Source organism: Antrostomus carolinensis, unplaced genomic scaffold, assembly GCF_000700745.2.
Source record: "Antrostomus carolinensis isolate BGI_N321 unplaced genomic scaffold, ASM70074v2 scaffold3318, whole genome shotgun sequence".
NCBI classification, from domain to species: Eukaryota; Metazoa; Chordata; class Aves; order Caprimulgiformes; family Caprimulgidae; genus Antrostomus; species Antrostomus carolinensis.
This window is the reverse complement of record NW_010330708.1, coordinates 40,195-54,480: the sequence shown is the minus strand read 5'-3', so window position 1 is coordinate 54,480 and position 14,286 is coordinate 40,195. Positions and strand designations below refer to the sequence as shown.

At 39.7% G+C, this 14,286-nt stretch overlaps 1 protein-coding gene across 1 annotated transcript in view; it reads right to left on the bottom strand.

Annotated features, from left to right (window-relative positions):
- LOC104528841 (forkhead box protein N3-like) overlaps positions 1-14,058 on the bottom strand; it is a 27,736-nt gene extending 13,678 nt beyond the window's left edge. Inside the window, exons 1-2 of the mRNA XM_010172975.2 lie at positions 14,031-14,058; positions 7,708-7,773 (exon numbers count right to left, since the gene is read on the bottom strand). Of these exons, the coding sequence (XP_010171277.2) occupies positions 7,708-7,773; positions 14,031-14,058 (94 nt within the window). The remainder of the gene's footprint in view (positions 1-7,707; positions 7,774-14,030) is intronic.
- Between the last annotated feature and the right edge of the window lie 228 nt (positions 14,059-14,286).

Here is a 14,286-nt window from a genome sequence, read left to right as displayed (position 1 = left end):
CAGCAGGACTATCTGTGCCAGAAAGGGCCTTAAATATGATTCTACCTCCTCTCTGAAGTACACACCACAGCCCGTATATTGAAATCACCACTCAGAATTCAATAACCATTTCAGCTTGCAACAGTAGTGCTATTGCTACTGATTTTTACTTTAGTTTCCACAAACTCTCTGAATAACGATGCAGCAATACCACTACAGCACTAGTTAAGTTATGCAGACAGACAAACAGAAGGGTTGTATGCAAGGGATCAACTGCAGGATGTTGGGTGATGCAGTGCATCGCTTCAGTTAACATCTGGAACCGTAACAAAAAAAAAACACACCACAACTTGCTGCTAAATTAGTTACTGTAGCATTCCAAACTGAAAATTAAAAGCAGGATCAAAATAATTCAATAGTAGAAGTTATTAATTTCTAGTTACCCACACAACCAATGTACCGCTGTAAGACTGATCTCTTATTGCTCACACATCTCTACTTACAGCATCTAAAGCATCAATACCCATCCTTCGCAAAATGATACTAATTATTTTTAAAAAATCTATAAATATAACTGCTAATACATTGTCCCTGCTGCCCAGACACTGCCCTGTCTTTGTGCAGGCTCTATGAAGACAGCTACTTATTATCAAAGGAATTATTTTCACATGCTGGTACTTTTGAAAGATTGTGGATTATTTACTGGAAAATAGGTGGTGCTTTTATTCCAAAGATACATTTATGCCTTACAAGCTTTAATTATGTTTCAAAACCATACTTTGAGGTGAGGTATTTATATTTTAGATTGAAGATTCAAGGTGTGGAGGTAAGATAATTTACTCTAAGCGATATCATCAATCAGTGCCAGTCTGGACTAACACCCTACAGTCCAGACTCCTCTTTTCTAATGCTTCTTTAACCAACAGAACAGGCAGGTTACATGGCTCCCAATTCCTAGGCGGAAGTGTGAAATGTAATTTACACCTCTTCTGTGCAAGTGCCAAGAGATGTTTAAGTCTGAGAAACTCAGCTCAAGAAAACAATGCAAAAAGATCTGTGCATCTCTCTGATAAAGGTTTCCTCTTTCACAAAATGTTCCTAGCGAAATGCAAAGAGTCTGAAACAACAAAATCATTATTCACCTTTCAGCTTTCACCACTGCTATGTTTTCAAGGAGGCACTGGATATCATCCTGTGCTCAGGAAGCTTAAAACCAGGAAATACTTCCACTGGAGTAGAGTTAAACAGTATATAGAAAATCTGCCCCTAATCTGCTGCATGAATGGCGAAATGATTTTTGGATCTTACACTGCTCTGGTGGAATTCCACAACCTGAGGAGGAGCTGCCGGCATTTCAAGTCTCCACTGGCTAACTGCGGAGAAAAGCGATGCATTCAACGTCAAAAATCAAGACTGTATCTCTGAAATTCTCCAAGGGGAAAAATAAGCTCTCTGTCTTTTGTAGCTAACTTCCACATTACAGTTTAACAGACAACAAAATGAATGCCATGTAGGAGAACATACCGTAGTCTGAATCCATCAGATTATGTTCAGATAGCATTAAAAAGATCCAGCAGAAGCCCTCAAAAGTCCAGTGTTGTTTTGTAGCCTGTACTCAGCCTCAGGAAGTAGAGAATGAGTACAATGCCACATGATCACCCCACATGCAGAGCAGGACTGTTTTAATTCAGAGCATGGACTTGAGTGCACATTATCTGAATAGAATATCCCAAACTATGGACTTCTTTCATAGCTGAGCTAACAACCTCCTCAAAGACCTTCACAACAATCACAACTATGTTAGACTGGGTCCTTCCCTGAAGACTTGATTGTCTAACACACAATATAACAGTTTGGCAAAACTGAAATGGAAAAGAAGGAGGAAATACTCAATGGATAGAGTCATCGGACACACTGACACCTCAACAGCTCACTAAATAAGGAAACCAACTTCTTGGTTCGATGTTGGCACATGGAAATTAAATGAAGTATCAGTGTTGAGAGTGTTTTGTCGTCAATCAAGGAAATTAAAAAGAAAGCGGTTAACAAACATGTTCTTTATGTCACCCAGGAAACAAACATACACTTCATTAAACTGTCTAGCTCAAGGTAGCCAACATTTAGACTAGTGAGGAAGACTGCGTAATATCTACTGAAAACAAACTTTGAAAAAGCGGAACACTGGAGTATAAAGGTATCTTGTGGGGACAGACTGGTTCTCTGCCTCTTCTGTCATCATGTGGCACATGCATTTATTTCAGGGCTCTCTTCCCTGACCCATCTCTTGTAGCACAGAAGAAACCATTAGAGACAAGAGATACTGAGTCTCTGCTAATATATGTCCGCTTCAGCTTCTCTCTGCCAATCTCTGTTCCAGGACAGTGTTTAGCAGAATACTTTATCTCAGGCTACAAGAACTGAAAATAGGAAATTGCTAATGATGTATAATCAATGGGACATCAGAAGTTGCCAAAAGCAAATGTTACCTGCCAAATGTATAACTTTATTCACTTCAACTTTCTTATCCCAGGCATAAATTTGATTCCATCTGCCTAAATTCTTCTATTTTACTGCTCAAGGACAATTTTACAGCTCCTAAATTCTATAGTCTGTAGTCCTAACAAACTGCAAATCAAAGATGCATCTAACAAGCCATTTACTCTAAACAAAAATTTGAGGGAGGCAGGGAGAGAAGTGTATCCTGATAATCCTATCACACTCATACCTTATGTATTTAATAATTTAATAAAAATAATTCAATCTTTCAAGTAATTTTTTGTATAAGTAGAAAACCACAGCCAACGATTCTTGCCCCAAGAAAACAGCATGTTCTATTTGATCCTACTTGTAGGATTTCTGTCTGTTATTAAAGTAATTTTATTTCAATTTTTTGTCTTGATTCCTGTAAATATATCTTCCACATATGCAACCCACTTGCATTAGCTTAAAAAGCAAATTTAATCAGGGTACAATTTTATAAGTATAGAGGTACAGTATTAGTAGATCTTTTTAGGGAATTACTTTTCCTCCCACCAAATTTAAAATATATTATCTATTCTGGGTTTTATATGCTTTGAGACAAAGATTAATAAAGATTTCCAAACCAGAGACACACTGATGTCACCCTTGGGAAGTCTGTTTTTCAAGAAGTACCCAGCAAAACTCCATGCTCATGTCCCCCCAAACATCTCTACCAAAGCACTTCAGTCTACTGTAAGGAACCACCCAGGAAACCAGTGTTGCAAAGTCTCCTGAAGGCCACTGCTTTCCAGCTAACCTGGGTGAGTAGTGATGAGCAGTATCAGACACAGAAGTTGGATGTTCAGAGCTGAGAGGACTCTCAGTTTCCTGGTTTCTACCCAAACCTTTTCTGCAAGCACTGTTTATAGCTGTTTGCAGTATTAAACTTCAGCTTGAGCAATGTACTTACATTTATGTGCAATTTCCAAATTATACAGCAACGGGCAAAGGACTACTCATGAATTCAAAGCTATGTATAATATTGCTGAGTCAGAAGCTTCTTGAATTAAATCAAGATTTCCAGTATAATCACTTTGGCTGCAGTGCTGTTTCACTAGCAGTACCAGTAGCATCAATACACTACATGCTCCCTTCTTACTGGCCCTTCCCTCAGAGCAAATGGTTCCAAGTTCAGAATAACCTCATCAATTAAGAAGGTACTGCTACTTAAAATGCTTACACTGACTTGAATCTGAGGAAGTCCAAATACACTGCAAAACCACCAAAAAAAATCTCCACTTTAGTCATGGCAAAACACAATGGTTTGGCAAGACTAAATGACATGCCCAGGACACTAGGCTCTTTACTAAAAAGTTGGGAATGCTACACTGGAGTGACAGCTGTTAACATTTCCTTTCAAGACACTGGTAAGAACTGAAGTATTGAAAATCTTAACAACTGTACAAAACTAGCCCATGTGCTTCATTGAGTTAGGACCCATGACTTCTAAATTGAGCTTTAGTGTTTGTTCACCATCTCCTTTTCCTCTGTCCTCTCTGTGAATTAGATTCCCATCAGGGAAAACAGGCCCAGAAATTTGATGCAACTTGCCCAAGATGGCCCAGGCCATACCCAGTCCTCTGCAGGTCAAAATAAAGTTTTCAATGCAAGTCATGTATTTTGGAATTAATATTCACGTACTGGCTCCTAATAAAATCCAAAGTATTCTTAACTTGTGATAGCTGCTACTGAAGAAGGCAGGTGTTTCAGTTGCTGTTTCTTTTGAAACATAATAAAACTATACAAAACTTGATGAAATACAAGGACTTCCATAAACTGAAGCAAATAAAGTATTGAAACTATGTTCCTACATGTCCTTTCTTAGCACATCACAGTTTCTTTCATGCTTTATTCTTGGTGCCAGCTGGATTGTACGTTTCAGTAGAGTCTTGCACAGACCTGGCTACTTTGAAATTCTGCCTTTAGTTACAATCTAGAAATACTTGATCTATGAAAATACTGCAAAGTGTTAATATTTAAGAAATTGATTTCTGATGTCAACACCTCAACTATAATTGCATTATTTCCAACCTTTAGTGACAATGTGAACAATCAATTTCATGAGTCTATAAAGTCAAACCCTCACAAACACAATCCTAGCAACAGTGTTTTATTCTTTTATTCTGCCATTTTTTTTCCAAGAAAACTAAAGCATGGACTGATAGGTGTAAATGGCAAACAGGCAAACAATGTTAGTGCCAGCTCAGACACTATTTCAAGATTTCATATAAAAGCAAAAATTGATTTTAGAATTCATGTGTGGTGGTTAGCCATGTTTCTCACATGGGTATGGAATTTTAAATGGTCATTTAAAACCATAAAGCTAATTAATCAATCTGTTACAAAGGAGGACTAGTTTACTCTGGATTTTCTAATGCCACTGAGATGGGATGCCTTTCTGACAGACTATATTAAAAGAATACATTTCAATAAGACTTTGAATGATGGCTGTAGCTACCTTCATCCTAAAGATGCTTTTAGCATCCACACTGCCAAGACAAGCACGGACTTTTATCCTGCTTGAAAGATAGCTTTTAATACAAGAGATGCCTTCAAAGTCAAAGCCAACATCTGTAGCCGTCCACACAAACACGAATCCAGACTCTTGTTACAATCTGCTTTGGAGGTATCCATGTTTCACAATGATGGTTAAATGTCCGTAGGACAGGCAAATAGACCAGAGTTTTAAACTCTCTGGCTTGTTAAGTTGTTATACTATGAAATGACACTCAGGTTCTGCCTCCACCTGACAGTCTTTGTAGTGGAAGTAACTGGAACATTTGGAGTCAGTGTCTCAGACCAAAAGCACATTTTCACTCAGGTATTAACACCTGTGGCCAAACTGTAAACTATGTCCCCCTCTCTTCAGATGATGGGGCATTTTGCAGCCCTGATGGCTTGAGCACATGCTTGACACCACAGTCTGATACAATGAACAGCACTCTAAATCTTCAAGGGATCAGACAGTACCAGCATGCTTACTGCCCTGATCATTCACAGCTTGATTTACAGACCACTGTAGTCACTGACAGAGCAGAGAATGAACTGTGGGCTTCTAGATGATGCTCAGCATTGCAATGAAATTTTTATAGTCCCATTGCCTTTTATTTGAAAACTAAATTTAAATGTGATTTTTCATGCAATTGTTTCTTAATGTGCAGTAGTAATTAATTTGCTTTAAGTTGCCTAAGATTTTCCTAACATGGTAGCTAAGTGAGACCAAACTGCAGTTCGTAGGACAGGCTGATTTACTTCCTCGGGTATCCATTCACACACACACACAGACATTCCTCCTTTTTAATTAAAAACTTCTGCCCTTTCCTCCTGGCACCAGCCAATTCTACCCAATGTTTGGAAGGATTAATGAATTTCTGAGCAGACCCTGCATTTCAGTTTAAAGGCGGAGAGGAAAGTGTCATTACTTGTGGACATCAAGGAGGGCGCAATGTGAATGAGGAGCCATCTTTCTGCTTTCATCTCCCTCTCACTTTTGACGTTCTGACACAACAGCCCACTAGGAAGGTGACATGGGGGCAGAGATATGCCAAACTCGTAGAAGGCTAGAATTTCCTTCCTCAGAGCGGCTTCTACGAACTAAAATAGCAATAAGGCATTTGCCAACCTGCAAGGTATGATCTCTATGAAATGACCGTGCCCAAGTCTCCAAATCATTTCTACACAAACACCTGCAATGCTGGCAAATATATGCATGTGATAAAAATCTGTGGTGTGTGTTTAGTACATGCAGCTTACTATGGATCTCTTCCCTTTCTTGTCTGCAATCTTCTCCTGCCCTCCAGTTCCTCCAGGAGTCCAGATTATTCTGCATTTTCCCCATCATTTTCCATGTACATAGTGCTTTGATTCTCCTTCCCTCTCTCATACACCCTTTTATCCCTGCACTCTCATTCTACCCCAACTTCTTTTCCCCTTTTCTCTGCCCCACAAACCTGGCTTCTTTAAATTTCTGGTCCTCTGAAGATCTCTTATTTTATTCTTCCCACTAAGCCCAGCAATAACCTCCTCTCCCTGATAAAATCTTTCCTTTTTCCTACCTAGACATAGCTGGGATTTCTCGCTCTTTTACTGTGTGCAGTCCCTGAAGGCTGTTTAGGAGAGGAGGACAAGGACCACTCTTCTCTCTTTCCAGAACGGGCAGTTTCTTGGTACATCACACTCTTCCAGAGAGGAGCTTCTCAAGAGGCATTTCTCTGGCAGAGTCACAAAGCAGGCTGACAATAGCTTTCCTCGGCTGCACAGGAAATGCTTTGATGGTAATTGACTCTCTTCCCCAGGCAGAGTATCAAAGTGCGAATGAAGGCTTCCCCTGGAATTTGGATTTGGTTGTGCGAGCTAGAACAATAGTGGTGATGCTAGACAGACTTGATAATGGCTTCTATTTTAACTTCTGCCTTTATTTTTTAGAGCTGCCTGTCACTTAGCATTACTACCGTGCTTGCTGACCAGAGATATGTTTGTTTTCTTGTACCCCCTGCTTTTGTGCAGCTGTATTCCTCTAAGATTCCTTTAATACCTCCAGTGTGAGCTCTGTGGGGCAGGATGATTCCCACCCTATTTGCACAGCCCGATACAGTGGGGTCAAGGCTCTGTTAATACACGGCATCAAAACCTCGGGTCTGAGGAGGACAGTATTGTCAGGAAATGAGACCTTTCCTTACTCCCCAGAGCCTGCCTACTGCCTTGCATCAGACAGAGCAAAAAGGCAAAACGGGAAGGATGTGTGCAGGGAAGGAGTTGAAACAGTGCCCAAGTGAATGGAAAGTATCCAGATGGCTGTGGTAACTCACACGATGAGAGTCAAATCAAAACAAAATGAAAACAAAACCATATGCCATGTCCCCTTCGCTCTCTTGCTCTCTTTCTCTCCCTGCCTTTCTCCTGGCTGTTGCCCCAGGTCTTTCTATCAGTATAGATAATAACACGTTACTCAATTATGTGTAAGTCATGAATAACAATAACTCCTCTTTTACATTAGAGATCACGGATTACTATTATTCATGTGACAAAGAATGTAATACGAACCACAAAATTGTACTCATGTAAGGGTCAAGGAAGTGTAAGGGTCTACATGGGAAGTTGTATTTCTTCATTAATTCCTTCTTTTTATCTGATATGCTGTATACTTATAAAAGAGAATATTAACTTTACACGTCTATGTTGCTATATGCTATAGAAATATCTACTCACAACCTGCTTGTATCTCAGGGGGAGTATTCAAAAGCATCATGGCAGTGGCAGCATCAATGTCAGGATCTGGAAAAATCAACCAATAAATACATTATTTACAACTGGGCTAATCTTCTTGCCCCCGTTGCTAAACTATAGGTTCAACCAAATCTCTGCAGTGAAAAGGTATAAGAGTTCATTATCCAGAGGGCTCATTGATCACACATTAGATTTACCCCCAAACTTGCATATGATCCCATTGCTATCATTAAGTAGAGCGCAGTGATGAAAATCACCAAACCGTACTCATGTGTACATGATACCCTCGCTGTTAGGCTTATGAATTGACTATTCAGTTCTGTGGAGAGCATTTAGATTTCATTACAAGGGATCTGTGAAAGCAGGTGCAACAGCACGATTTGTAAGCAACACACAGGGATGAGCTGACAGGAGAGTGGGAAAGCGCAAGAACACCTACACCTGAGCAAGTACAGAAGATGACACTTGATCATTTCGATTTGTCAATAAGGATTTCAGCGATGTTTGAGAAAGTGTTGGAAGCCAAATTGCTACAGTTAAGGGAAAAAAAGAAACTAGCATTTCACTGAAGCACCAACTTATCTGCATCCTCATCCATTGTCACTTTAATATAAGCAAAAATCATTGTCCGGCTGCTGTTAATTCTTAAATTGGTTTCTAAATCCATCACGAACAGTCAGTTGACAGATGGTAAGTTACAGAGACAGAACAAAATATGATCCTTTTATAACTATATTCACTTGCTTCACACACAGCAGCTCAGCTGCTATGGCAATGTAGGTAGCTATGACAACAGTAAACAACCCCAGAACGGCCAGTGAATAAGCTGAAAAGAACATCTGCCCCAGCAAAGCGTCCCAGCTGCCCTGGGGCGCAACGTGCTAATCGTGCAGTGATGCCGTGCGACAGAGAAAGCCGCCTATGCCATGTCCAAATAAATGAAGTGTGCAATTGAAGCAGACATAAAAAAGCACACCCTGGCCGACTGCTGCCTCTGTGCTGCTAAACTGAATGACTAATGAGTATTAAACTGAATGTCTAATTAGTTCTGGTTTTTTTGTTGGGGTTTTTTTTGCCCCCCCCCCCCCCCCCAGCTTATCAGTATACTAAATTACATACAAGAAATTACAATTTACTGCTAATAGCTTCATAGCACTTTATTTTGGCTATTATGCCAGAAAATTACTTTTCACTGTTAAAAATATATGTATATTCTACCTTTATATATTTCAAATCTATTTCCAGTAGAGTAATGCCATGTGGTATAAAGTTCTGCAATTGATTAACAATACAGATGACAGAGAGAGTATTTCAATATCTGCTTAAGCAAAAGAGAAATTCACTTGACCAATTAAGAAAAACAAGGGATTTTTTATTAGTTTAAGTTATTTTTCTGTGAATAGCTGGAAACACACTTCTAATGTCTACTCTATCATTTAATTGCTGAAACAGTAAATCGAGCAAGAGTGTAGCAAGAGTAAAACTAAAGTTGAAGCCGTAGCAAACTAAATTAGTGTAAGAGGTGCTCCCATACTGGAAAGCAGGTGCCTGTCTGTCTCTTGGACAGGTCAGCATATCCTTTTCCAAAAGTCACCAGCAGATTCCTCAGAAATGCAGCTTTACCAACTCATGGTTATCTTCAAGTCTGAAGATACATCAGAAGCAGTGTTCCTGCTGCGAGCTCGTACGCTGAAAGTGCCATTTCCCAACAGCTTCACTCCTGAACACGTGCCATGGTGCAGGACTGGGTCCACACAGCACACAGCCCACACAGCAGGAGTTTCTCTCTAGTCAAACTGAAGAGAGATAATCTATCTAACATTTAAAAGCAAGATAAATAGAAAAGAAACCTGTGAAATAAGCCAAACCAAATCAGAATTCTTTCATACCACAAAATCAGAAAATTTTTAGAAGCTGAATTTCCTGTATGATAACTGATACAGCCAACTTCAGCATCTGATTACTACCTGTTCCTAAATTTTGCTTTCTTGTTTTACTTTAAGTAAGATCCCACCACTGGGAAACATTGTAGCATAATGTGAAATTTGCTGTTGAAAGAATAAAAGGACACAACTGGAAAAGACTCTGCGTTTTGTTTGTGTAACCAGCTCTGTGCATTGAGATGAAGTTGATGAAACCAGTTTATCTAGAAAGGTGCATTCTTAGCCTTTGGACCACTAATGGTACCACCATGTTTCTGTAATGACTTCATGACACTAACATGAGCTGTTTACAACACACAACTGCATCCACAGCAGCTGTTTTCCAAAGCACGACCATGATTCAAGCCCATCCACACCTGCTGTGGTGTCTAGCTCTGTTTTATTGGTACATTCTTGAAGAAATCAGACAGCTATTCCATAATGCCTTGGCAGAGGCAAGAGGGCCTGGAGACACGCACCTAGGGCGGTGTCAGTAGGATGCAGGACAATCAATGTGCTTTGGGTTGTCCTTCTGCAGAGAGAAAAGAAAAAGAAGGGACTGGCTGCACAAGGAAGTCAAGGGCTGAGGGCCAGCAGTCAGAGCCCACACAAAAGGGTACAGAAGCAATGTCCAAGGGCAAACTGAAAGGTCAGTTCATTCTTGTGCAGCATTTATGCTCACAATTTGGAGGTGTTCTCCTGAGAATGATGTCAAGAAGAAGAACCAAGGAGGCTCCACACTCCATGAGGAGCAGCACTGAAGGCAGGCAAATGAAGGGCACCTTTCCTTTGACTGACATTTCCTGCACAGACACCTGGTACCCACCAGTGCCCCCACGCTGATGGCCCTTTCCCCACAGCTGGTGTCTTTGTGAAGTCTCTTCCATGCAGATCCTCTCATTTCTAGCAGTTTGGGCTATCCTCACGTGGCAGCCTGACCAGCCTGAATCCTTTCCCTTCTACCTGCCTGTCTGGATTTGTGAAGCTGTGGATTTCATAACTGAGATCTCCACCCTACCCGAAGTCTGCGATCAAAACAAAGGCTCCTGAAGTTATTAACAGTGGGTGGTTAGTGAGAAATGATTGCAGGAACATATTTCCCTAGGAAATCAGGTTAAAAATAACTACATACAAAGTTCTGGAATTTAGGAAATTAAGTATTTAAATTAATGCATTCTGGTTTCTTTTTGCTAATTAAAGTAAGTGGTGAATTGACTGCATACACAAACTGTACGTTCACTTTTGCTAGTGGATAGTAGAAGATGCCCAGCTTTCCCAGTGAAAGAGGAAAGTAAGGAACAACAAAGAAGAGGAAGGATTGTGAGTGTTGTACAAAGAAGGAAGAGTACTTCAAAGTCTCAAACAGGCAACATTGGAGAGTGACAAAAAAAGTGTCAAAATTTGCCAGCAGTCTCAGCCCTAACAGACAACTGCTGTCTATATGCTCAGTGCTTCACACTACAATCTGAAGTTTCAGTGCTTGGTCTCTCATCCACCAAGTGTCCTTCACAGGGTACCAGAAATGACCTGGAAGAAACCTTAAGCACCTACACACACTCATAAGGCATGAAAGCACACAGCCGTACACAGTTCAAAGCCAACAATGGGCAGGAACTCCACCACTGCTGCAGCACCTCCCCTCGCAGTGGAGTCTACTGTTGTTTTTGCCAGCAAAGCTTTCAAAGACAAAACTTGATGAAGACAATACCAACGAAGGATAAGTCACAAGCCTCATGGAGGGTCTGTTTGCTGCATTTTAGATTCAAGCTCCTATTCAGCAAAGTGTTCGAAAGTGAACAGCAAATTGGTAAAGAGCATCTAGTTCTTTCACCGAGGAACTAACCTACAAGTTAATACTCTGTGGAATGATGATCTAGTGCATATCGTCAAGACGCGCTTTGAGCCAAACGTCACTCTGCACATTACCTGTATAGATCTGAATCTGTCCTGCACAGACATGTGAAGTGGGGAAACAGCAGGCATGAAATATTTTGGCATGAGACTACATACAAGCGCTCAGCAATGCAGAGGGTAACCCTCAGGTGTCAGACTGTTTATTCCAGAATTGACAAAAAATCATTTAAAACAAACAGGTACCCGAGAGAGCCGGATGTGACAGCTGTCCTTTTATTATGTTTGTGATCTCTGATCTGAGTTCATTTCATAGAGAGAGGAAGTGTTTTACAATAATTCATATTATTTTGATACTTTTATTTCAAACCTTGATCTGATTTCACTGAATGCATCAAATCCATCCTCTTCCAACTAAACTCTCACAAAAATTAGGATAACACAGTCCCTTTTGATTTTCCTAGAAGGTATTTATTTTTACAGCCATACTATAAGGTTTTAAAGAAAATAGCAATTGAAGTAGTTCGAAGCAACCATGGCCTGAATTTTCCAGCACAGATGCCTAGAGAGAGGCACTTAAGATGCATATTTAGGTACTACTAAAATGTTACTGCCAACTGACGTAAAAAATATAGTTAGCAAATAAACTGCACCATCTGTACACTACAACCATTGCCATGTTAACTCATCAGGAAGGAATTTATAAGATCTTCTTGTAATTTAAAGTTACTACATCTAAAATAGAACTTCTTTTGCAAAGAATTTCAGTTCACCATTCAGTAGGCCAGTTTTTGGCCGCTTCTACCTCTGTCTCAGTATCCTCCGCTGCTTTTTTTCCATTCAAATGCTCTACTCTAGCTGGAATGCATAAAACTTACTGTCCCTGTACTCAGAAGATAAAAGTCCAGTTTATTCCTTTTCTACAAGACCAGTCTTTTTCCTCCCTGCCTCAATTCTCAGCACAGCCCATTGCTGCACATTTTTTGTGATTCGATTCTTCAATATTTTCCATTTTCAGCAGCAGGAAAACTTCGCAAAAGCAACACTCTGTCTTCCACCTTTTACCTTTAGGCTTATTAAACTGCAAAGTGCAAACAGCAGCTTGCCCCTACTGAACCTGTCTGTTCACAGACGTGCCTTTTCCCTTCCCACATCATGATGGTTAACCTTGGTATGAGTCAGGTTAGGTCAAAGACATAGAAAATAATTAATAGAGTTAAAGTTTTTTTCCCCTGTTTGTTTTTCTGGGGTTTTTTTTGGTTTTTTTCCCTATTTTTAATTTATTTTGCCTGATGACAGAATAAGAACATAGCTATGAAAATAAAACTGCAATGTGCAAGACAGAAAGAAATACCTGAAAAGAACTGTAAGTACTGTAATTCTGTCAAAATCCTTGTTGTAGGATGCCACTGAGTCCACTTCTGAAATATTTAAGTAAGGTTGAGAAGAGCTCTTAAAATAAACAGAATACTTGTGGAAGGGTATGGTAAACCAATAGGATTCAGAACCAAGATCTTGGGAAGAAATAAGAAATTATATTCATACCTCAACAACAGTGCACGTAAGACCAAGAATGAGAATTCTGGAAGCTATATAATAGAGGCCAGGAGGGAGCAATTTCACTAGCAAGACAATATTGGTCTGGCAGTCACAGTGGTTCTCCCACTCCTTTGAAAGGATCTAGTATGAGACACAGAAGAAGAAAGGTACGAGTCTAAACAAACCAATAATTTTTCCTGTCTTTTAAGTTCATTTCCGGCACTGCCAAGTAAGCTGTGGCACAAATTATTCTGAGAGGTCTAATTTTCAAAAACACAGAACATTTGTAGCAGACCTTCTTCCTGCTCCTCTATTTTGTTAAACTTGTATCCTCATGAAACTACACATACAATTTCCATTCTCTAACAATATCATTTTATCAGCTGAAAAACTGTATAAGCAAACAGTTACAACGTATGTTATTGTTAAAAAGAATTTATAAAAGGAACGGCAGGAGAAAGAGCTACAGAAAGTCACACACATGCCCAAACTCAAAAATGTTCAACTATCATTTGGAAAGCTGTATGAAACCAAAACACATAATCCTAACTTTTCATCTCAGCAGTAAAGATTAATATCAACTATTGAAAGAAAGACTCACAACACTAATACATATTGTACCAGAGTAAGATAAAAATCTTTTAAGAGACAGCTGACTAAAGACAGCCAAGATACACATCTTATACATAAAAACGGCGTAATATAGTACAATCTTTGCTTAAAAACAGGGCAGAGATGTTTGCTTTGTTCTTGTTCCTTTATTTTTAAAATAATTTTTCATTTTGGTGTACATTACTGGCAAACTCAATTTTCAGTGCTGAAGGATGTGAAAATAAAATTTACCCATCACAAAGACAACAGTAAAGTTTTTTTTTACTCCATTCAGACTGTGCAGCTTGTAGCACTGAACAGAAAACATCAGCTGGAGAGAATACTAGCCAGTCAGCCTCGCACAGAAGAGAGAAACAATTTGCTGCTCCATCATGTACTTACCTAATTTGGGATCAGGAATTTCAACCATCTTCTTAACTGATTGCTGCAGCCACAGCTTCTACAGTGGAAGAGGGGATTATGAGGGCTGTAACTCCTGGCAGCCTTACAGGTTGCACACACATTTTTTTGGACCAAAGGATACACATACACACAAACACACAGGCTCTTTGTCACCTGTTATGCAGACGTGTACTACCTCTAACTGGGACATTAAGGTCACCACTGCTCGAGCTCAAGCTTTCATAATGTCCCTGCT